This window comes from Halictus rubicundus, chromosome 3 (genome assembly GCF_050948215.1).
Source record: "Halictus rubicundus isolate RS-2024b chromosome 3, iyHalRubi1_principal, whole genome shotgun sequence".
NCBI classification, from domain to species: domain Eukaryota; kingdom Metazoa; phylum Arthropoda; class Insecta; order Hymenoptera; family Halictidae; genus Halictus; species Halictus rubicundus.
Window position 1 is genome coordinate 455,218 of NC_135151.1, and position 25,380 is coordinate 480,597.

Here is a 25,380-nt window from a genome sequence, read left to right on the forward strand (position 1 = left end):
CGTCTGTACACTATACTGACTCTGATGAATATTTAAAACATTCTCATTTCCCTGTTTCTGAAATTCTCATCCAATCTCTGCAGTGACTCAACTAAGCGTAACACAACCGTGTTTGTAACACGAATTCACTCGAAGCTATTTTGACTGTAAAACCGGAAAATTTCATTTCATGAACACAAAAGAAAAATTCAGTGTATTTACCTCCTATCAAGCTTAAAGTTTGAGTAATTTATTAAGCTCAAACGATTTTCATAATGCAATTTTTAGTGACGCCCAAAGTAGCCATTCGAGCTCAAAGGGTTAAATGTCCTGAATGCATAAAATCCGCAGTCTGATTATTAGATAGCCAGATATGATGTGAAACATAACTCAGAAGAAAATTAAGTTAGGAAAAATAGTCCCTATACGGCAGTAAATAGTTATAAATATTGCGGTATTTGTACAAGGACTGACCAATGTATTAAATTATAATGGGTTCTTAGAATAATTGGTTTCACTTTGACTTTCTGAATTTTGTCTTCAGAGTGACATCCACGCACCACGTAATTATCTAAAAATGCCCAATATTTTGGATTTTGAAGCTTCGAAGGGTCGATCGATGTATACGAAACATTTTTCGTAATACGCAAGTTCAAAAATATAATTTTGGCCAGGAGAAACGTGTTTTCGGACCGCTGTGCACCGTCGCGTTAGCATCGAGTTGTTAGCCAAAGTCCAAGAACCGCGCTCCGATAGCATCAATGTCCAGCCAAGAGGAAGTTGGTGTCCTCGGCGTTGCATCGCCGAAAATCGGCGAACGATTCGGGAGTTCGGCTATACTCCGGATTATCGGCTCGGAAGCGCGTTAAACAATTCGGCGTACTCGGTGCATCCGAAACACGAGTTCCGAGAGTCGGTTCCCGACACTCGCCCGGTGCATTAACCTGTCCGTTGCGTGTCGGGCGTCTATCGCGAGCAGACAGAACAACACACAACACCCCCGAACCTGATATATTTTCAAGTACCGCCTACGGGTCTGCGTTTTAGGGTAGCGAGCGCGAGAATTTCCGTCATCCGACCGCAAGCTGCTCTAATTTTGCCAAGGGCCGCGCGTTCCACGGAGTTCCCATTTTCCGATAAAATTTTCCGCGCGAGCCGACCGTTCGACTCTCGCTCTCTTTCTCTATTTTCCCTATCCGCCTCGTCTAACTTCATTATGCGAGCTCGTCGACGCGACCGGCGCGGCGCCGCCCATCGTCGAAATGTAATACATTCTGAATCGGAGGTGGCTGACGCAAATTTGCTAGCCGCGTAAGCGACGAAAATCTAATTTCGATCGACATCACGTCGACACCCCACACACAGACGACCATAACGAATCGGCAACAATGCGCGCCGCGGAACAACTCGTCTTGCGACGTGACGGTTAAATTTCAAGAGCCGTCTCGCCCGCGTCGGATCCATTACACACATGCAAAATTAATCTGGAGTGGACGGGAAAATTAACGAGGCGGAAACTGGAGGTGCAGGTTTTTCACCTTGCCTGCCGGGTCAACGGCTGATTGGACGGGTTCATGCACCATCTTTTTGAAAATGTTTTGTTCCGACATTGACGGACGTAATTGTGCTAAACACTGAGAGGAAATTGTGTTTCTTGCTTTGTGTCGGGCTGCTGCGTGTTCCTTACGTTTTAATTATTTTTCGAGAATTAAAAATTCGTTTCTACAGTAACAGCGTGCTCAATTTTCTTATTATTCATGAGATATAAGAGCAGTGAAAAAGTAATTAACCCCGTAAGTCTTAGTTCTTAGTTTCGGTTTTATGAATTGCTTTGATTTTACCCAATTTGGGTTCGCGATGAAAACTTCCCACAGAATCTGCTATTTTCTTAATCTTATTTTCCTGTTATAAATATTTAATACAAGAAATATAAATTTTCTTCTTCTATGAAATTCTTGTGGATAAAGAGGTTCTAATCATTATAGGGTTAAGCGCAATTATATATTGAAAGTAAATTCTTGTTACGCATGTGTCTAATTGCATTTTGCAGTGCCACCTTTGCCCTTTCCAATTCGTTTGAATCTTTCAACTTCAGTGAAACTTGCTTTTATATTAGACTAAAAGCTGTGCAGAGTCCAATTAAAGAAGGAACGAATAGTTTCAACATGTTCTTTTGTACGGGTTTAATCGAGAAGCTGAAGCAGCGGAGACCAACCAAGACAATTTTTATTGTAGGTCGAAATGGTCCTCTTTGACCATTCATCGTATTTAACGCTACTTTACCTCCCTGATTCCATTGAAATAAACGGACATGTTGGAAATGCTCGGGCTTTACAGTGTGAAGCTGCATAGTTCTTGACTTGAAATGAAGGAAACTTTGACGCGTTTGAACGAGGAAACGTGAGACTGTAAAGTGATATAGAACGCATAAAAAAATTTATTCTTATCCTAGATTGAAACATAAACGACAAGATTTATGCAGCAGCCGAACAGTTTGAGGCGAGAATCTAGAAATTATTACTATTAATCCTTTGACTAAACAGGTGTTGACGTTTAGAATAATTGTTCCAATGGTCAACCATTAAGTTTTTTTAATATTAATATACTACAGTGATTTCTCTATATACAGTCGGGTCGGTATTTAAGTTGACGCGGTCGAATTCGGAGTACGCCATGCTGTTTTTTTTTTTAATATGGTTTGTACTTGACTTTCCTGGTCTTCTGCTTCTGTTTACAGTAAGCATGGGTAGTGCCACAGTCAATTGTAGAGTTTCAAAACGAAAGTATCGCGGAAAGTGTAGTAATTACTAAAGTTCTTGTCAAATTTTCGCCAGTCGGAAAGTAAGTTGACGCAAACAAATTTTTATAATTACTTATTAATTATATTAATATACGTGGCTGATTGTAAAATATTTTTAGCATGTAATATTTATAATAATAAATTGTTGTTATTTGTAGTATGCATAAGAATGTAGGTAAAAAACTGTGATAAGTGTCAATGCAATATTAGTTCGTAACAATAGTATGTTTATTCAGTCTTTATAATTCTAATTTTGTTTAAATGTCTGACCTTCTTTTCTCCAAACATATTTCCTTCTTTTATTTGAAATTAATTCAAATTTAGATTTATCGCTCTATATTATTGACTCCCAAAACGAAATTGGTTTTTTTATAATGCTCCTTTGCAAAATGTAAACGTTTTTGAGAATTTACCTTCTAAATATAAGGTCTTTTTCTTGATATCCGTCCATGTAAATTTTGTTCATGAATGCGTGATTTAATTTGCGTAATGGATATCGGCAATGACAAATTTTCTTATATTTGTCTTGCACTAATAAAAGCATTTTTTTCCTTCCTTAACAATTTGTCGATCTTGACGAGCAGACGTTTTTCCCTTCCTACCTGTTGTTATTATATTTTCAGGTTTACCTGTGTTTTTTAATTTTGCACATATTTTCCGAACGCCTTCTTCGGAGATTCCAAACTCCACAGCTATTTGCTGTAAACTCTTTCCATCCATTCTTCTTGTATAAATTTGAATTCTCTCAAATACTTGTAATTCTCTAGTTTTAGGCATACTACAAATAACAACTATTTATTATTATAGATATTACATGCTAAAAATATTTTATAATAATCAGCCACGTATACTAATATAATTAATAAGTAATTATATTCATGAATTTGTATTAAAAATAAAAAACTTGTTTGCGTCAACTTACTTTCCGACTGGCGAAAATTTGACAAGAATTTTAGAAATTTGTAATTACTACACTTTCCGCGATACTGTCGTTTTGAAACTCTACAATTGACTGTGGCACTACCCATGCTTACTGTAAACAGAAGCAGAAGACCAGGAAAGTCAAGTACAAACCATATTTAAAAAAAAGACAGCATCGCGTATTCCGAATTCGACCGCATCAACTTAAATACCGACGCGACTGTATGTCGCCAAGGACTGGATGATAAACGTCGCGGAATTATCCCCACTACCGCGGGATATACCCCGTGAGGGGCCCCGAAGCTCGAGAGGCCTCGCACGACGAGGAGTGTAAACATAACACGGTTCGAGTATGTCCCCTGGACGATACAAGACGCTGGCAAGACCGGTGTTTACATATATCGAGAATTCCCTGTATTTACTAAAGTCAGTTACTTCCTCGGATGGGTTAGTTAGGACAGTGGAGGCCTGTAATTCTGGTAATTTAGAATTTTTCATCGCGACATTTACAAGGACATGAAAAAAGCCACTTCAAAACTACTGCAGAAAAGAATTTGAAACTAATTTGTTCCGCCGTAAGAGACAATGTTAAGTTAGAAAATTAAAAACATTATTTTCGACAAAGTCAAATGCATTTTGTGGAGAAGCAGTATTTTAATTATCTTAACTTGAGAGTTTCGTGCGTAATATACCGTTCTCCTGGCATTTGTAACATCATCCGAGTTCCCATTAAAAAACAAAAAAGTTCTGACATTTCAGCCCACGGAATATTGAAATTACATACCATATCGAGGAATTAAAAATCCCTTTTTGATTGGAGCGTCAAATACTACACGAAATGTGATGCTTTGGCTTTGGATCATATTTCTTACGGTGATTAATAAGTAACGCGTCACATTAATATACAATTATGTTATATGGTAATAAAACAAATTCCAAGACCATGTGATTTTAAATGCAGAAACAAGTCGAAAAGATGGAATCAAATTTTATTGTTCAACGCCTTGTTTTCGTGAAAAATGAGTTTGAATTAAAAATACTTGAAATATTTAATACATGTTTACCTTAACATGTAATTATTCTAATAGAAAACGACTAAGAACAATTAATGCATTTGCCAGCGTTCTGAGCAGAATTTCTCATTAAACTTCGCCGTACACTTACACTCTTAAAATTGAAACTAATTATGTTTCGGAGTGCTCCGAATCAAAGCAATAAACCAGCGCTTTCGGAAACACAGTTTCCGGGCGCTATGCCATGCCGTACCAAGAAAACGTTCTGCTTATAAAGTAGCGTTGTTGCAGCACTGGTAAGACAAGTGACTCGCAATCAAAGTTCCCGAAGGTATAAACCGACTGTCGACTGTAACGTGGCCGTATTAAACGCGGATATAGTGGATTCTCTTGAGAAATTGCACGTCGTGTGCACACATGGCGCACGTCGGCCGGGAACACGGCGAAAGGATTGCTCCACTCCAGAGGAAAAGCATTGCGCGAAAAATCTCCGGGATTTTGGGGAACGTCGAGATCCGCCACGGATTTTCGAAGATCAACAGTAATACCTGCAATTCGATGCCCGTTAGCATCATTAATACCTGTTTCTATCCACTTCTCGTTCCTGGCAGCTCGCGAACATGCTGCACGTGCTTATGCAAATTCCAGACACATTTAAGAACAAATACTATAACGCTGTAAATAGAAACAAAGTGAAACACGATTCGCTGGCATTACCGTTGTAATTATTCATGCGATGTTGTAGCTTATTGTTGAAGCACTTTACTATTGAGTTCTGTAAGCTTGAATAAGCATTGAATACATCAAATTTCGCTGTTTAGTCACGCAAATAAAAATGTATTTAATGAATAATATAAAGAAATTGGTATCGAGGTTAATTTCCGTGAAGTATGGTTTATGTGAATTAATTATTAAATATGTATCAGCAAAGTTTTAATGTATTGCAATATATTAAATATGTATTACCGAAATCTTCAATTAATTTATTAAATACAAACAAATTTAATAATTTAAAAAATATTTTGAATAATGATACAGCAATTTTTAGTGGTTCCTTACAGCCACCATTCGAGTGCTAAGGGTTAATATTAAGTATTACTATTAGATCGCGATTCGAATTACACTAATAATGAAAAACAAATTTTATAACAATGAAAAATTGAATTGCTTCTGTACAGTTTAGATTAATCTATACAGGTTCCGTAACAAATTAATACCTATTAAATGAATTTTAATCTATAGAGCATATGAAAAAAGTTTGGCCGGGAAACAATTTGTTTCGTTCACGGATTTGACACCATTCAAAATTAACTGCGTACCATAGACACAATAGAGCCGTACGCACGAAAACAAAGGATCCAGTTTTTCGAAGAAAAATATGAACTGCGACGTGCGGTCGCCGCGAAACAATTTACCGTCGCGAATCGCCGGCTCGGAGAAATTAAATGAATAAATAACAATAAATTGCTCAGAAGCTTGCGACTTCAGCGGTCTTTATTCAACGCGAGGGAACAATTTTATATTACTATTTCCGGTGGCGCCCCAATTCGCAACGTACAAAGGCTCCGCCTGCCTAATTCCTTCATCAATATCGGGAACGTCGAATATAGAATCATACATCTTCTAACCAGAATCCACATTTTCGTCGAACAAAATAAAGATGCTCATAAATAGACTCCGGAATGCAGAAAGAGTTCACTATGCACAAAGATCCACAGTTAAAGCCCGATTTATACTACCGTCACAGACACGTAACGTATCCGACCCGACAAATATTCTCCAATGTATTTAGAAGGAAGTGTTTATACTAAATTACAATTAACATTGAGAATAGCCTTTCTTTCATACTGATTGTTTAGGTTTAGAAGAGTTATAAAATAGAAGAGCTATTTATATACCATATTATCTCGTGCGGTCAATTTGACCGGCCGTGGTAGGTTTAGTGTTAAAAACATTTAAAATTGCGACGAAATAAAATCTGAACGAACCGAACCGGCAAAACATTCTTCGGGATAATGTCGGTCGGTGCCAGTTCGCTCCGTTGGCAGTACGTCCCGGTCCGTGCAGGTCCGTGCAAGTCCGTGCCGTACAGTGTAAATTGACCTTAAATCGGCCTTTACCCGTGAAACGTCCATACGCACGTTTGCGAAAATAATAAAATAATTAAATCATTTCGGACGTTTCACTCGCAGCCGGCCGGCGCAGAATTAACATTCGTTTTAATTCATGGAATTGCGCGCCGAGTAACGGTGCCGCGTTGTAATTTGATATTGAAATAAATAAACTCCGCGCGATTCATCGTTTTTGTAGAACTAATTATCCTTCGTTAAATATACAGTCGATTTCCTCCGGTTTCGAGGTCGATGCTCAATGGTGTTTCATTCTAATTCCGCGGAATATCTGGAAATATCGTCTCTCGCCGTTCGAGTGCGCTCCGGGGGTACACGGCAAAACTAAGTGAATGTATTTCTATCTTGTTATTTACATTGTTCCGTTGTTTACTGACTCGCAAACACGCGTCGTGAAAATATGCCGGAAGAACGCGGAGTTTAATGACCCTCCGGGTCTGTTTACCTGCCGGAAAGAATTTCTGTTGAACATCCCCATCGAATGGGAAAGGTTGGGTGCATTGACACTCGAGGAATCACGGTGCAATATAATCGACGAATGGCAGAATCGACAATGCGTGCAGACGCGGAAAAATTTTTCGGATATCGGCGAATGAAAAGCATCGCTTAGGAACGGGGGTGCGATGATTTCAGTTCTATAGAAAATATCGCGCGACGGGAGCGCATTATGCTCGTCGAAAATGGTATTCCTAGCTACTGGAATTCTCGAATATTTGTCTCTCGCTTCCGCCGGCACACGTGTCTAAATATCGATAACCCACGTCAAAATACGTCGAGTTGACGCGAGCAATTTTTCATTATTCATGAAGCTAACGTTCTAATTGTGTTCATTTCAACGTCCACGCTTCCTTTGTTCCTATTAATTTTTCTACATTTCCTCGTTTTCATACAATCTCTATACATCTATTAAACATGTATCTCACGTTAATGTATTTTTAATTTTATTTATATAATGCTGTTATTATTTTTCTTCTTTATATATGCTTTAATATTTATTCTATTTAATGAATTGATAATAAAGATATTTTTCGTAAGGACATAAACTGTTCGGTGACAGCTTTTTCAAGAGCGAAGTGTAATCGCTCAACTTTAAACACGCATAACTTTTGAACCAGTGAAATCCTCATCTTAATACTTTGATTTTTAGCATATTCTCGTCAAGATGTACAAGGTTATATAGTAAAAAGTTAAAAATTTCTGGGTTGCTAAGGTGAAGTCTCCATTGTATTATTCTCGACTTACTGAAATTATTTTAAAAAGAAATAAATGTCTACGTACAAGTTTCTGTATCTTGCAACGAACGCAGGCACCTTTATTTTGTATAAACGTCTGCAGTCTAGTCTCCCTTTTCCTATCCTCAATCCTATCCTCAATCCTATCCTCTATCCTTTCCTCTATGCTATCCTGTATCCTATCCAATAATATCCTCTATCCAATGCTATCCTCTATCCTATCCTATCATTTATCCTACCCTCTATCCTATCCTATCCTCTATCCTATCCTATCCTCTATCCTATCCTATCCTATCCTATCCTATCCTATCCTCTATCCTATCCTATCCTCTATCCTATCCTATCCTCTATCCTATCCTATCCTCTATCCTATCCTATCCTCTATCCTATCCTATCCTCTATCCTATCCTATCCTCTATCCTATCCTATCCCCTATCCTATCCTATCCTCTATCCTATCCTATCCTCTATCCTATCCTGTATCCTATCCTCTATATTACCCTATCCTCTATCCTATCCTACCCTCTTCTATCCTCTAACCTATATTCTATCCTATCCTCTATCCTACCCTCTATCCTATCCTATCCTATCCTCTATTCTATCCTATCCTCTATCCTATCCTACCCTCTCCTATCCTCTAACCTAGTAATTGCAGATTGGGTTTGCAATGATGAGAGATTAAATTCGCCTGTCCTTCAAATTGGATAATATAATTTCTTTGTTTGTTTGGTTTTAGCTCTATCGCTTTTCGAGAGAATAGTTAAAGAAACTCCGAACAGTATCAAAATTCTGGTATAGAGAGGTAAAACAAATGTCCGAGGTGTTCGGATTCGGCAACCAATCAGGAATTGTTGGAGTTTCGAATATTCCTCGAATATCAAATTCCGTTCGTGTTATACCGCTGTCTTGAATTCTTCGCTTTAGTCGCGGATACGTGTCTGTTATTGAACCATTTCATTCTTGCCGCGATCGATTGGAATTACAATGGCGATTATTATTAATATTATTCATATAAATGTCATAGTAATTAACGAACGAGCGCGGTTCACATTATTTTCATCTCATTTACATCGCTGTCGCCTAACAACGCTAATAATCCACTCGATACGTAGACGTTTCTATCTACATAACACTGACATTGTGATTCTATCGCGCTTTATCTGACTCGTTAGCCTCGGATTAATCATCCGGGGATATCTCGATGCTACGACACACGGGCCACGGCTAATGGATCCTCTAGGATTCAGTGAAGGATGTTGACAAAGATCGACTCGAAAGAAAAAAAAAAAGAAAAAAAACGTGGAGAGAAAAAAATAGCGTACCAGCGATTTCTTATCCCCGTTTGTTTAAAAGAGGGCTACGAAACGTCCGAAGGAGGCAGAAGTGACAATCGGTCAGAGTTCCCTCATTTCGGGTTTTGCTTTCGAGGCCACGACAATGCCGTGGCATGAATATAATTATCGGAGCATTTCATCTCGACTCGAAAAACCAGTAATTAAATCGTTGCTAAACTTGGAAACCGCACGCCGCATACCGCACTCAGCATGGGGCCACGTTTTCCCTTGAAAATAGCTTTCGGACTCGTTTACAGACTATAACGGCCGACTTATCTGCCGGAAATAAACAGAAACAAGAGCACAGAACTTTCCTACAACACCCGTTCAAGTCAACAGCCCTTTACCGTAAAATAAGTCAAACTCTTGATGAAGACTTCGGAGGGAATTTATTAAATACGAATGTTGTTCATCTTTGTTTGAATCTAAATAAAATTTGTTTCGCCCGTTACCGATATTTATGCATTGAAGCAAATGTGTATACGATAAATCTAAATTTTCTTTTTCTACTACGAAATTATTAAGGACGAAGAAGTACTAATCATAGTAGTTGTGCAGAAAATAGGGCAAATGTTTAACACGTTGACTGCCATGATCCAGATTTAAAAATAAACGCTAGAAGGTTGAAAGACTACTCGGTATCATACAATTTAACTTTTCAATTTTTATTTCATTTTTATCTTTACTTTTTTTTCGATGAATAACCTTGATTGTATGGAATTTTTAAGTTTGCTGGCAGTCAAAGTGTTAAAAGGTATCGACGAATTCCAGAAAAGGTTCAACGTGAAACCCTTTTGATTAGATTCTGATGTGTTCGTGTGTATCGGCGAATCATGAAGAGTCGGCGATATGCAGTTTATTAAAATTGAGTTTGATTCTCGAGATCGATCCAATCCCCGCCCAATCACGGTAGACAGAAGGTATGAAAGCGATCTCTGGGTTTCAGGTAAAACTGCTGGCAGCTTGATTGAATATTTTCGCCGATTGTTTGCTGTATGTGTGAGTCGCGCCGATAAGAATAGCCGACGGATTTCCCTATATCGTTTGAACGATCGCGTTTCCCGGGCAATTATTGCCGAGACATTACATTTGTTTTTAATCTGTTACCTATATATTGTTACTTGAACGTTGAGAATTACTTGTCGATTTACCGCATGCGTTTTTATACAGCTATCTACATCTCTTTCTACAGCTATATCAATTATACTTTTACAGCGTCTGCAGACTCCATAGCTACTACAAATATTAATTACTGTGGTAGTGTTTGAATGCACGAGGTTGTCCTTACGTTGAAAAAACTGTGCACAGAAAAGTGTAGCATGCAGCGATGTTTAAAAAAAGGAGTTTAACAATATACTTTCAAGTTCTCAACTAGGGACGAAGAAGATGTTGACAGAAAGAAATTATAAAGGAACGCCGTACTGTACCGAAGAACCTCGTAATTAAATGAAATCGTTGGGGTAACTATTTACTTCACGGAACTTTCTACCACTAACGTACGTAATTTCTATTAGACTAGAAAAAGAAAAATACAGTGCTCGTGGTATTATGGTGTCCTAGGAAACATTACGCTCAACCATATCTCACTTTTTGTATAACGGGGGACAAATGAAATATCTCGCAACGCGACTATGTACACTGTGTAAATTTGGACTGTTACAACCTCGAATTAAAATCAAGTACCATAACGGAATAATATTTTCGATCACACGATTATTTATGACTCGACAAATTTTGCAAAATTTAGATAATGTAGTAGAACACACCCTACTAAACAGTTGAAAGTTTTTGTATATTTTGAACATTGCAAAGCAGTTTCTTTTTCTGCTCTTTTCATTGATTTGACAAACCAAAAGGTTGAGATGCGTGATAATTTCTGGGACAGTTTCTTTTTTACCCTTTTTATTGATTTTGGAAACGAAAAGGCTGAAGCACATATTTTCTCGGACACCTTAATAAATGCCGATTCGAGGCAAACACGTCTCGGCGGATTACACGATTGAAAAGCAGTAGAGAAGCGAATGAAAAGAATATGTTACTCACATTCTCCTCAACAGTCTTCTTGATCTTGACGCCTGCTTCCACGACTGACTTTCCTGCCTTGTTCACGGCGCTATATAGAAATCCGCCCAAACTCTTCGCGCCTTCCAGAGCCTTTGTGGAAACTGGAAAAGAGATGTGAAACAAGATTGTTGAAACGGGTGATACGTACATTATCCTGTGTATTTGAATTTGATTTGTTCCTTATGCACGAATAGAAATTTCTACATACGTACTATCACTTGAAACATTTCGAAACACTCTCTGCTCCTTGAGCTTTTATTATTATATCATCTCCGTATAAAAAGAAACTTTTATTTTCACTAGTAGTTATAACGTAACGAGGAAACTTGAATAATTGGAGGATTTTTATTCAGTTTTCAAATTGTGTTGGATGCTTGACAACATCACGGGCAACTTTTTTCAACGGGACAATTTTATTTTTTGTTTCTGTTGCATACTATTTTTCACACGTTTACTAATCTAATTGTAGCATCAAATTAGCTGTATACATTTACGGACATTTCGACGCGCGGAAAATGTAATGACGTTTATTAACGTCAGCCATGTATAATGAAGTAATAACGAAGTGTTACGAAAATGTTAATGGCGTTGTATATGTATACATCGAGTCAGCAAAAATTCGTGGTAGCATGGCCAAAGAGAAGACAAAAATCAAAAACTGATGTTGGATTATGTTCGAGTATGAAATTGAACAACAAAGAAAATAAAGTAGAGATTGAATCACTTCTACTAATGAAAATAATGTGAAACAACGAGTATTTCTTACTCAAAACAAAATACAGGGTGTTTCGTCTAAAACAGGTCACCTAAATATCTCCTCTACCTCTGAAAATACAAAAAATGTTTCTAACGTAATCTAAATGGTTTCAAAAGACGAATCAGATGGAAGAATCGTTTTTTATAAATTGTAATTTTTTAATCGTTTTTTCAAGGTCACTTGTGTTTTTTTTTTATATATACACATATTTTTTGTTGTTGTATGTTATAGCAAACATTATTGTGCATTCGTTCATGTTTAATAGCACGACCTTGAAATGACCGTGAACTCTAAAATTTGCTAATTAATGCAGAACTTACTTTCAGCGACATTTCAGATTTCAACTGTAACAGAAATTCGACTATGAACTTGAACTTGTATATAATCACATTTATTCCTGCAATGATACGTTGTCATACATTTCGTAAGCCGAAAAACGACACAGATTGTACAGCTCTTTCGATGATTTCAGGTTTCATATCAGCACATGCAGCAATTATTCGTTCCTTCATATTTTCTGGCGTCGTGGGCTGCTCTTGATAAACCGTACCCTTTAAGAAAAAATCATGTGGGGTGAGATCGGGTGAACGAGCCGGCCATGATACAGATCCATTGCGTCCATGTTTTAACAATACTTGAGTATGCAGAACGTGATAGACAAGAACGTTCTGGAAATCTGTCTGTAAATTCGTATTGCTTCTCTTAGACACTCTCGAGCTTCACCGTAAATTAAAATCATTTGAATTTTCTCCTGTTCTGAATAACGCATTATGGATCGCTTGTCGATACAATGTGTTTATTTACAAGTTCAAGTTCATGGTCGAATTTCTGTTACCGTTGAAATCTGAAATGTCGCTGAAAATAAGTACTGCATTAATTAGCAAATTTTAGAGTTCACGGTCATTTCAAACTCGTGCTATTAAACATGGATGAATGCACAATAATGTTTGCTATAACATACAACAACAAAAAATGTGTGTATGTATGTAAAAAAAATACGAGTGACCTTGAAAAACGATTAAAAAATTACAATTTATAAAAAACGATTCTTCCATATGATTCGTCTTTTAAAACCATTTAGATTACGTTAAAAACATTTTTTGTATTTTCAGAGGTAGAGGAGATATTTAGGTGTCCTGTTTTAGACAAAACACCCTGTATATCTTGCGCGACAAACACGCTCCCTCACTCGCACACGCGTCACAACGAAGAAGGTAGCCCACCCGACGGGTTCCGACACTGCCCGACAGTCTACGATTCGCAGCGAACCGCGCGCTGTTTGAACCCCATATGATGCGGCAAAGGAATGTAACCTCATAAAAGCAACAAAATGGGGTACATCGTTACAATATTCCTAGATTTTTCTAATCTTTTACTGCGTCATATTCCACCCTGCTTCATAAATACAGGTACAACACGGCATCTTATAACACGGTTTCGCTACCTGTACGTAACCCCCCTTTTTGTACTGGCTCTGGGTCTCATACAACACGGCATTTTCTTAGGAACCTATCTACCGTGTTATAGAAGGGTTACCTGTATATAAAAATCGACGGTTTAACAATGAATTTTCGTATAAATTCAAAACAAATATGTTCCTGCGATGATAAATTATAATAGATATGTTGCTACTATTAAGCAACATGTTACTTCGATATGTACGCTGCCATAAGAAGTATGCTCTTTTTTTAATTGAAATTATCTCGAGAAAACAGAGTGTACCAGCACTTTTCGACCCACATTATTTATAAAAAGACTTCCCCTGTTCTTGTCGGATTAAACGCGATCTCAGGGTTAACGAAATTACCATGAAAGCGTGAATGAAAAGTTCAGCAGGAAACGTGTTAATTGTGTCCCCGGCGTAACCCAGCTCACAGAAAAAAAGGGAGGGACTGCGTAAGGCGCAAAAAGTTGTTCTTCCTGAAGGACGCTGAAGAGAGTGAGAGAAAGAGAAAGGTGCCCGGCGTTCTAACCCAAATACGTCACTCGAGTATCTCACGCTGGGGATCTTTTCCGGGAATTCCCCCATTTATCAAGGGTGGCCAGCGAAAACTAAGCACCTCGACGAAGAACATTCGAGGGAGCTGTGCTACCTTCTTGCCCGGGAACGGCAATCGTGTAATGTTATTCCGACGTGAGAGCTAAAAAATGGCCATGGTAAAGAAAACCTGTGATGGCTGAACCTTGGGTGTTCCTCCGTTCGGTAAAATGGGATTTTTGAAATTCGGGCGAAAATATACAAGGCGTTACGGTTTCTATACCCCGTACCCTGCCGTTTTCCCCGGGAATGAAAGGAAAACATGTGCGAACGCGGCAATGTAGCAAATTTATTAAAATGGCGCGATAGTAATATGAAACCTGCGGAACCGTGTTTTCACAACCCCTTCTTTATTTTTATCAATAGAATATAGCAGTCGTGATAATACGGGAAATATCCTATCGAAACCGTAATTAAATTTTTAATTGCGAAGCTTGAATTTCGTAATTTGTAGTGTTGTTCCCTTTATCATATACGAGCAGTAAATGGAGGTCTAACCGGGCAAATGCTTATTTTATCAACGCCCCTCTGTTTTCTCCGTGCGAACGTGCAATATGCTGAAAACATTACCACTCCGACCTTATTCTGTCAGGAAAGGGTGAAAAATATCGGTAGCATACAGAATCGGAAAGAACATGGAATTTTCTACGTTTCTTCTGTTGGTTGAATCAACGCGATCGAACTGCGATTGAAATACAACACGAATCGTGCCTCCACTCGCAAGTTATTATTACAAAACAGTTTAACAACAACAAACCATCCTTCCCTTCTGAAATCTGATTTCTGTTTCCTTTTAATATAGCGCAGTTATTGAGAACTAAGACCAAGTCAATTCACCAAGATCAAGATAGCTAGTTCCGATAAAAAACACTCGATTGGACAGCGATCAATAAAAACGTCGAACATTACGTCGTCCCACGTGTATAACACGGCGATAAATTCCCCTCGATCCGTACCTGTTACTCCGATTTCCGACTTCATAATTTACTTGGGCCAATACCTAATATCAATCTTTTTCCAAGCTGCGGCCCATAGATCACAGGTGACCCACATAAGCCGGCGGAACGCGTGAAACTTTAACGTGGCCTCATCGAGAATTTATAAAATGCAGAAAACTTGGAACGACACCTTTTCTAGCATCCAGGACGCGTGATCCTGGCTCGCCGGTGAGCGTAGGATACCCAACCTGCCACCTGACGGAATAGCTGACCGTACGCAGGATCATACTGCTCTAATCTCACGTCACATGAAGTATCTCCAGGCGGGAGTCGTGCGCGGGACAGAGTTTTTTAATAAACCGTCAGCAAGACGGGATCTCCGAGGTTCTCTTTGCTCAGCCGTCGGACATTATACGGTAGCCGGATTCGTTAGCAGAGAACACTTTCCGACCGAAACACCGTTTAAACTCCCGATGCAAAAACCTAACTGGGACTCGCGAAGGAGTGAATACACAAGCGTACCGCGAGTGTGGTTGTGAAAGCGACTCGATAACTCACTCTATACGTAATCCGAGGCCAATTCAATCAACCAAATTGAGCCACTTCGATTCGCGTGGCTTCGCCTCTCCCTGTTTGTCTCGTTACGACAGGCACTTCTTCCTCTAACGTTCCTTGATCTCTTTCTTATCTAACTTCCATCGCTTTTCCTTCTAAACTACGCCGCGCAGCGTATCACTTTTCTATTTACACTCTGTGACAAAAAGATAGCATATCTTGCATTTCTTAAAAGTTATAATTTCCATGTTACTATTAGGTTTTTACACGCTCACATGTATAACATGCTCAAGATTATTCAAATTTGACTATATTTTACCTACCAATTGTTGCCATGTAATGTATAAAATCCGCAGTCTAATCATAACTTCATAATTTTTGTTTCCAGCCGTTTGATATTACCACACCTTTAGAGTGTTTATCCGCAACCTACTGGTAACATTTCAGTACCTATAGTAGACCTGACAGTATACTAATGGTCGTAATAGCTGCCCACTATACTCGAATTACACTAGACTACAGTTTCCCAACGTGAACAATGAGAAGATCCGAGGAAGACGTCGTTAACCCCTGAGATATGGTGTCAGTGGCCTCCACTTATTCACGTATGTCAGTGGCAAAAATGTCCTGAAATTTATTATAATAACCTGAATTGTTAAGATCAGTACTTTACTTTTTACTTCAATTATAATAAACACAGTAAAAAGTGACGGTGCGAAACTATTTATAGAAATGTGTGCCATACACGCGCCAGCTATTAATACGAAAAATATAAGATAATGTTATCTACCGTATTATTAAATGCATACTTGCAATTTGCAAACATCAATACTTCACAAAAAATAATACGAATTCAGTATAGGTGGGTTACCATTTACAAATGAATTTTAACCTGCTATGATGTAAATTAATGAAATTTGACCTCTTAAACATTTTTTGAATAAACCACTTTTAAGTAATCTCACTCATATGGGACCTTAAAGATCGTACCCTAAAGTGGTATACAAGATGCCTGAAAAATGTTGTACATCCTTGAAACGGGTGATTCCTGGGCTTATTTGAAGTAACATTTTACTTTGTGGAAATGTTCTCAGCGGCTTCGTTAAGGAGTTATTAACGGAAAACGCGGACCAATCAGAGCGCGGCTACTGCGGACGGATCCCGGCTCGGCCAACGGCAACACCACGCTCAGCGGGACTGCGCTCTGATTGGTCCGTGATTTTCGTTAATAACTCGTTAACAAAGCCGCGGAGAATATTTTCGCAAAGGGAACAGTTACTTTAAGGGGGCCGGCAGGCATTTGGCCTTGACTGTCACGCTATGTTACGCTGTGCCTTTTTTTCTAGACATTTTACGTCTTAAATAAGTAAGTAATCAATTAAAAATGCATACCACCGTGTTTCTACATATCTGCTACGTCTGTCCAGAGCCTTTTCTTCGATACGAACACTAAATCTCTCGAAATTAAGAGAATCTCTCTGCGGCAGCCATCTTGTGACGCCATACTTGCTTCAGAAAGCGAGTTCTCTGCCGAATATTACAAATTACTCCACGATGAGGTAGAAATTCGCAATTTGGGCTCTGGGCAGACGTAGATTGGACTTTTAGGAAACACAAGTGACCACTTTTAAACTGCTCATTGCAATATTGAAGCGTCAATTTGTCAAGATTTTGACCCTTACAAGTATATTGCAGAGAGATTCTCTTAATTTCGAGAGATTTAGTGTTCGTATCGAAAAAAAGACTCTGGACAGACGTAGCAAAGACATGTACAAACACGGTGGTGTGCATTTTTAATTGATTACTTACTTATTTAAGACGTAAAATGTCTAGGAAAAAAGGCACAGCGTAACATAGTGTTAGAGTCAAGGCCAAATGCCTGCCGGCACCCTTAAGTGACCTCGGGAATCGCCCCTTTCCAGGAAGTACAACCTTTTTTGGTACACCCTGTATAATAAACCTGCTACGCTATAATAGTATTTTTTGCTCCAGTAATGCGTGCCTTCTAAAATCGGACGTAGCATATGCAACAACGTAATAGCGGTGCGTGTTAGGCCTGCTCCGTCAAAGAGCATAAAAAGTGATTTGATCGTGCCGACCTAAAAATTTCCAAATAACTCGGACAATTTACTCCACGATCCGCAAGGGAAAAGAAGATAAAACGCTGGAGAGGTCATCGTTACATCTTCCTGGCCCCTGGCACAAGACCAAAGCGCGACAAACAGGTGCCAAAAAATCGTGCAAGCTTTACGTGCTAAATTCTCCCCTGTAATTTGTTATTCAAACAGAACTGTACCCGCGATAAATTTATCGAAGGCAATGTTTTATCTTTTTTTTTTTTCCCCAGAGCAAACAATAAGAAATATTATACGCGCGATGAGTATAACACCGACGCTTTATCGCCGATAAATCGATGACTAGAGCCGGTGGTGGCACACGACGCACATGTCACTGGAGGGCTTTTTTTCTGGTGATGAAGTTGATATTCGAGCAGCTTTCGATAAAAACTAAATGCGTCGTAAACGCTTGATGCATCGTGATTTTATTACGGCGATTGTTATCGTGCGTTTTTGCCCGTTAAACTATTAAAGCTCGAGAAGATACAGTAACTGTTCCTTTCATGCAATTATGCTGTATATTACGAGCACTCATGATATCAAATTTCATATAGATTCTGTGTGCGGAGATGCATACATATTCAGAAGAAAGATAAATATGCGCATGGGAAGTAGATAAACTCGTACTTGAAATTGTCTTTTAGGAAACTGCAAATATACCGTTCAATTTAGAAAAGAGAGATTTCTACTAACCTTTTAACTTCATAATCTGTTCATTATGAACGTTTTTCATAATTTAGACAAAAGTTTAAAGACATTAGAAGAATTTTAGGATATTGTTATATTAACCAAGACTTATTAAAATTATTCAGAGAGAAAATAAATGTTGATATCATTTCTGTTTCTATCAATTAGCTTGGATCATTTTTATTTTGCATAAAAATAGTAATTGCAATTCTTCAACGAAATAAATATAAAAAGGTGTGCTGTATATAAATATTCAAAATTAGATAACGTAGGGAATATGATAAAATATATATTTATACGGCTACAGTAAATCAAGTGTTAATTTTATGGTAAATTCCTCTTTGACTTATTGTAATCGATTATTGATTTTATAAATTAAATATACGGACATGAATAAACCTGCGAGTTACTACACGTTTGAACGTAAATCACTTACACGTCGCCTGTGGAAAATAAAACTTGTTTTCCATTTCGCAAGCGATTCCAACTCGAGAGGATGATTCCAAAGGTAAAGCTTACTCGACTGTGAAAACGCTTTGACAAATGTGACGAACGAACCCCAAGACGCGGGACTTGTTGTTATTTGCGTAGAGAAGAGTATGAGATATTGCCACGAACGATGGCAATACGACGACACCATACTCGGTCGCGTGTCATGCAAACAGTCCCATGCAGCGCTCGATAGAGGCGACTTTTTTTTTTGTTGCTCAAACTTTGAAAAGTGTCGATTGGACTCCCGGGAAAATTCCGTTTAGCGTTTTAACTACCGTACACCCACATCATTACAGCAATTTCATTAACCCTTAAGCGAACTATTGGGTCCCACCTAAATTTTGTTCGAAAGCTCTTAGGTCGCAGTCTTTGCACCATCTACTGCACTCGTTAATGTACTATAGGCACATAACTTCTCTACATTACGGCGTTTACTGGCGGAACAGCACAGTCGTTAACCGTTCGCTTCGATTCTTTTTTTTTCTTCTTGTTGTTAGCAAAACCGTACACGATAGAATCTCGTCGAAACAAAACCGGCTCGGCCGACGCCGCGGGAAAAATAGATCTTCAAATTATATGACGTGTTCGGGGTCGATTAATCAAACGTCGACCTTGCACTTCCGCCAACCTCGTGCCAGTTTCGCCCCCGACCGCAGAAAAACGGACAAAGGGAATAGGGTTGTGTACGCGTTCAACACAAATTCTATACGAAACGCGTCGGTTGAATCGTATCTTTCTATTGGGAATCGTCCCTGTTGCCTATACGCGCGACCTTTTAATAGTAACTCGCTTGTTCCCCATGGGACCCCCCACGATCGAACACCAGGACGGTGTATATTCACTTTTCAGAGGATAAATCTGACTTTGAAGCATTTAGAAAATATGAAACCATCTGGAACATGCATATTCTTCAAGGTACTACAAATTGGAAACGCTTTTATTATTTTCTATGTTGAAGCTTTCCTCCTGAAATGCTCACAAACCAAAATTAATGTCGTCTTCAACAGTTCCAAAAAAGAGCCTAATTAGTGAACCAAAATCCCTTTTTTGAACATTATGAACTTGTCAAGATATTTTGGATGGTCCAGATATTTTTAGAGTACTCTATATATGTATTCACACTTTAACCCATCCAATATTTAAATTGTCAGTTTAAATGTGCAATTGTATCTTATAATATTAATGTTTTACTTAGATAACTTAGGTAACAACAATTGTTTAACACTAAATCTACTGAGCTCTAAAAATGGTTAAGCGTTACTTATTTTGATATAACATGATTTTTGTTATAACATGAGCTTGAAGTTAAGGTGTGTGTGTCGAATAATGAGATTTATGAGACGACCTTATGCAGAAATATTTAATCTTTCGAGGACCAGCAGTTCATCTAATTCGCTCGTGCAATTGTTTAATTATCATCGACGTTACTTTTCGTTATTATCGATCTGTATATCATTGAAACGCATTTACATCGATATGTGTTCGTGAGGCTAGCAGAGCTAAACGGATTAAGTTTAATTTAAACTGCGGTATCTCTAAACGGGAGAATCTACAACGCAAATCAGTGGTTAGTATGATCTGATTAAACACTGCATGCGTGCATATGTACCTACTAAGCTGTTCCCGGCAACTAATAAACTTCGATGGGTTTCCCTTATGAATGAATAAATAATTTCATTTCCGAGAACTGCTTCTCACCGAAGCAGAACTGAGAACTGTGTTATAAAAGATACTTGGTTTTTGTCAAACAAAAGAAGATTCTTACAATATTCGCGATATTAAATTGTCTATAAAACTCAAAAATAATGCAGATCATGCAATCTATTTAAAAGAAATCCGTTTTGGTATTCGTTCAATAATATTCGTTTGCAAAAATGAAAGTGAAATTTAGGATATTTTCAAAATGCAATCCATTTTGGTTATATCTGGTAATGAAAATAAAATAAAGTTGTACAGTATTAATATAAAAATCAGCATAAAAATTAATTTTCAATTCTGGACAAATAATTCCAGACATGGTTGACATGTCAGTCAACAAGTGAAAGATTTCTAGAAAAATGAAAAGTAAGCGTACCAAAACTACCAACACGCAACTTTATCATTAATTTTGAATATTTATGTATTGTCAAAGTAAGGATTCAAACGACCTTTTTTTCAACGTTCTACAAATTGACGCACAATGGCTGGTCGAAAGGATAAAGGGACGCAAGGTGGAATGATCTTATCCGATTGCTTCCGGATGCACGGCTAAATAAAGTTAGCAGCTTCTTCCTTTTCCACTCTAAATGATTTAATAATCCTGCCTGCGAGCCCAGTCGTTCCGGAATGGATTTAACGTTTGACCTGCCCGGAGAAATCCACTCCCTCTATTTTCCTGCGTTGTCGTATTCGATTTATTATCAGCGGAGTCACTGCACTACCGGTGCATTGAACTTCGATGATAGTTGAGGCGGAAAATCTTCGAAGCATTCTTGTGAAAAGCGAGCACATCACAGGCGAATAGAAACCCGTAATACGAGCAGGTATTTGTTGTTCTCGAACCTGCATCGACGGGACGAGAACTCCCCCCCCCCCCCCCTCTTTACCTACTCTGCTCTCGAGATAAGTTGAAGACATTTCAAACGAAAAACTGGATGTACAATTCCTGAGAAAGTTAGCGAATCTCGAATTTCGATTACCCCGGCACTTTCTTCTGTTTTCATTCCGTTCGGTGCGAGATCGAAGACCCTATGGCTCACGAACTCTGCGTGGTCGTCGAACTTGTCCCCGTCTTCAGGGACGTCGGCCATTGAACGAGATCTCAATGAGAAAAGAAAATATCTTCCGGAGCTTCAATAAAAAAATTACTGAACTATAATGCGTCGAAATAACGACGCCGACAGAACTTGTTTACCCTGTATTTGTATCTAGCGTTCATAGACCCTTGGCGTCTTACCTGCATAGTATAATCTGACCCTAGACGGGTATTATTTTTTACTGTTTAGTCCGTCTTAAAAACGTGGTATACTAAAAATTTCTTCTTATTTAAATAGTTGTTTTCTAGGGGTGTGCGGGTACCCGAAGTAGAGCAATTATGCTTCCTACACGCGAATTTAGAATAAAATACTGTTATTTCACATAATGTATTCGAAATTATTTCTTTTCGTCGCGAAGTTCGAGAACCGATTACACGGGAAATACAGAAATCATTCCGAACCTGCCAGTGAAAATAAAAGATTGAACTGAAAAATCTCGAGCCGACCCGACTGCGAAGTTTATAAACTTTCGGGATCCCGACCCGAACCCGAACAAATTTCCCGACCCGACCCGAACCCGAAATTTCGGGTACCCGCACATCCCTATTGTTTTCTGCTTTTTAGTCGTGTGTGTGTGTTGTCGTCCAGTTCTGAGCTATGTTCAAAGTTTCAAGTCTTTAGCTCATCGGGAAGTTAGTTTAAAATCAATTGCAAAATTTGTACCGTACAGACAAACAGACGGACAAGAAAGCGAGCTAATAAAAACGTGGTAAAATAGCTTTAAGTGACACGATATGTGAAGCCACGGTGAGGCTAGTTCGAGAACGGTGAGGGTAATGTTATTGGATTTATTCGGAATAATGAGGCGTACCAGCTCTCAACGGCGTAGCCCAGCGTACACAAACAGCAGAGAGGTTGTTTGTTTCCGTTTAGCCCAACGTGTGCTAGGGTCGACTCTAGGCCGCCAGACCCCCACCGGAGTAGGCTCCTGAGTTTATGAAGGTCAAAGCGTGCACGGGAAGACGAGGTCATCCCGGGGCCGCCAGGCTACCGGCGAAACCGGCAGAGTTGGTACCGCACTCGAAAAAACAAAGAAACTCTGAGGAGAGGGAGGGGGCCCTTGGTACCCAAGAACGCGAGGAAGGGGGAATTTTCCTTTCCTGGCCATTGCTAGCGGGTCAATCTCCAAACAGTGCTCGCCGCGGACAGTCAATAAAGCCGTAAGTACATACAGTGAGTGTAAAAAGTATTCGTACACCTCTTGTAGGCTTAAAAAACCATGTATTTCTCTATGTAATTGCACACATGTTTGTAAAACGAAACATAATTGTAATTTTTATATATTTTAACTAAGGTAAAGGCACCAGTAGTTGACCATTTTATAGAAAAACATAAAAAATAAGGTTTTTATGAGCTGTGCACTTTTGATGAAAGTGAATCTCGGATGCCATGCTATCTGTTGTTTAAATTTCAAAAGAATTGCATGCGAAGTGAAGTATGCATAGTAATAACGGACGTTTGAATTCATTAAGGTTAGTAATATGCTGATATATCTCTATTTCCTTAACGTTTCTGTTAAGAAAAGCTGTACGGTTCAGGTAAAGAAATCTATACGTTGTGAACTTTTCGCGACCGAATTATTTGCTGTTTATATTCTCACAGAGTTTTATAAGTGATAAATGCATTGTTTTTGTTATTCTAACCTGAAAAACAATAGTTTATTAGGTGGTCAAATATTGAATATTGTTTTTAAACAATTTTTAGAAGTTGACAGGCGTGATCAATTACTAACGTGACTCATTTAAATTTGTTTACGACTTATAATGTATCCATTTTACATCTACGATTGTTAAGAGTACAAAATATAATTATAAATTTTGTAGCATGCTGTGTTTTAGAGGATGACCACATGGTCAACTATTGATTGCATTCACGGTCAAGTATTGATCAGTGTCTTTTAAGACAGCCATGTGCGTGACATTATAAATAACAACGGAAAATTAAAATGCATTTATTTAATTATTTATTTCAGAAGTCATTTCATTACTTATCGAGAGATGCCTCCTATCAAGGGCTCCTTTAGAAATTATTCTGAAGAGACGATGAAATTTTTTTTTTTGAAAAATTCTTCGTGTAACTAAAACAAAAGCGACTATTTCATCCATGGAAATGTACGGGCGATTATGGAAGTGGCCAGACAAGCCTGATGTGCTGGACTACGAGTGGAAGGCTGTACTTTCTCATATCAATGAGCCCACGAAATCGAGCAGAACTCGCAACGTCTACTCTGTTCCTGAATTGAACTTTTTATGGAATTGATTTATTTTATTTCTTATTGTATTCTTTAATTGTAAATTGTGCTAGTAATTGTTGAAACTAAATGATACTAAAATGATTCCCAACATTATTGCTTTAACCCTCTTTCTAGTATAAGTGGTCAACTACTAACGAAGAGAAGGTCAATTACTAGATTTTTCATGTTTAAGAGTGGTCAACTTCTGAAGCAATTACAGAATTTTTAAATATGTTCCTTAAATTTGTATAAGTAAACTTTTTTTAAAAAGTGGCATTGTTACATAATCTAGAAGACTTAAAGAGTGTCTTCAGGCATCGACTGTCGCTATTTGATGACAGAGCAAGCGGTTACTGTTGTTCGCGTGAAAAACTTCTCTTAACTGGCCAACTACTGATACCTTTACCTTACATACTGTCACATAAATATACTTGAAAAAGTTTAACGTTAACGAGAAAAATTAGAAACTATGAGACGTGTCTCTAAATTGGCGCGCAAAAAGTATTCGTACAGGTACTAGAATGTACTTGAAAGGCGTCCGATTGTTTATATTATGGTTTAGCGGGACCCGACAAATAATCAGACAGGGTCTTTGATGCACAGTCTAGTGGCAACCTTCTGCAAAACCAGTCAATTTTTATAACATTCGGTAAAATGGGTCATAAAGGTAAGGAAACAAGTGAGACTGAAAGAAAAATTATTATACAACTGCATAATCAGTGCAAATCATTGCAAGAAATAGCAAAAACAATTAATAGGCCACACAGCACTATACAAGGAATTATAGATCGATATGGTGAACGAAAAACCAATAAAAATAAAGCGAAATCTGGTCGCCCTCGAAAACTTAGTTTACGCGATGAACGTTTTATAGTGCGTGAAATAAAAACAAATCCTAAAATTAGTGCCCCTAAGATCGCTGCTGAGCTTGCAAACAACGCTGGAGTAAGTGTATGTGCCAGCACTATTCGTAATTGTTTACGAAATAATGAATACCACGGCCGAATTGCTCGCGAGAAGTATTTCGTAAATGCCGCAAATAGAAAGAAGAAATTTGATTTCACGAAAGATAATATTAATAAGCCTATCGAGTTTTGGCGAAGAGTCATATTTACCGATGAAAGTAAATGTAATGTTTTTGGCTCTGATGGCAAGTGTACGGTCTGGAGGAAGAAAAATACAGAGCTACAAAAAGAAAATCTACGTCCCACAGTAAACCACGGCGGAGGTTCGGTTTATGGTTTGGGATTGTATGAGTGCTGCTGGAGTGGGGTCATTACACTTCATCGAGGGAATC

General features: G+C 38.3%; 2 protein-coding genes across 3 annotated transcripts in view; both read right to left on the reverse strand.

Annotated features, from left to right (window-relative positions):
* Positions 1 to 3,088: 3,088 nt before the first annotated feature.
* On the reverse strand, positions 3,089 to 3,910 carry LOC143352232 (uncharacterized). 2 transcript variants are annotated; one of them, XM_076784562.1, is made up of 2 exons: positions 3,702 to 3,910; positions 3,089 to 3,557 (listed from the first exon to the last, which is right to left on the reverse strand). In XM_076784562.1, exons 1-2 carry the CDS (start codon positions 3,805 to 3,807, stop codon positions 3,472 to 3,474), a joined length of 192 nt encoding a protein of 63 aa, XP_076640677.1. In that variant the 5' UTR covers positions 3,808 to 3,910; the 3' UTR covers positions 3,089 to 3,471. The 2 variants fall into 2 exon arrangements, with proteins under 2 accessions (XP_076640677.1, XP_076640676.1); XM_076784561.1 differs by having other exon boundaries at positions 3,089 to 3,570.
* Positions 3,911 to 11,248: 7,338 nt separating this feature from the next.
* The window catches only part of Sap47 (Synapse-associated protein 47kD), a 39,069-nt gene continuing 24,937 nt past the window's right edge, over positions 11,249 to 25,380 (reverse strand). The window contains exon 4 of the mRNA XM_076784630.1: positions 11,249 to 11,572. Within this exon, the coding sequence (XP_076640745.1) occupies positions 11,310 to 11,572 (263 nt within the window). The 3' untranslated portion in view covers positions 11,249 to 11,309. The remainder of the gene's footprint in view (positions 11,573 to 25,380) is intronic.

Excerpts from the sequence above, each read along its gene's own strand:
- LOC143352232 (XM_076784561.1), bottom strand. The coding sequence starts at position 3,807 with ATGGGTAGTGCCACAGTCAATTGTAGAGTTTCAAAACGACAGTATCGC. Across the intron at positions 3,571-3,701 it reads AAATTTTCGCCAGTCGGAAA|TTGTTATTTGTAGTATGCCT; the intron begins GTAAGTTGACGC and ends AATAATAAATAG.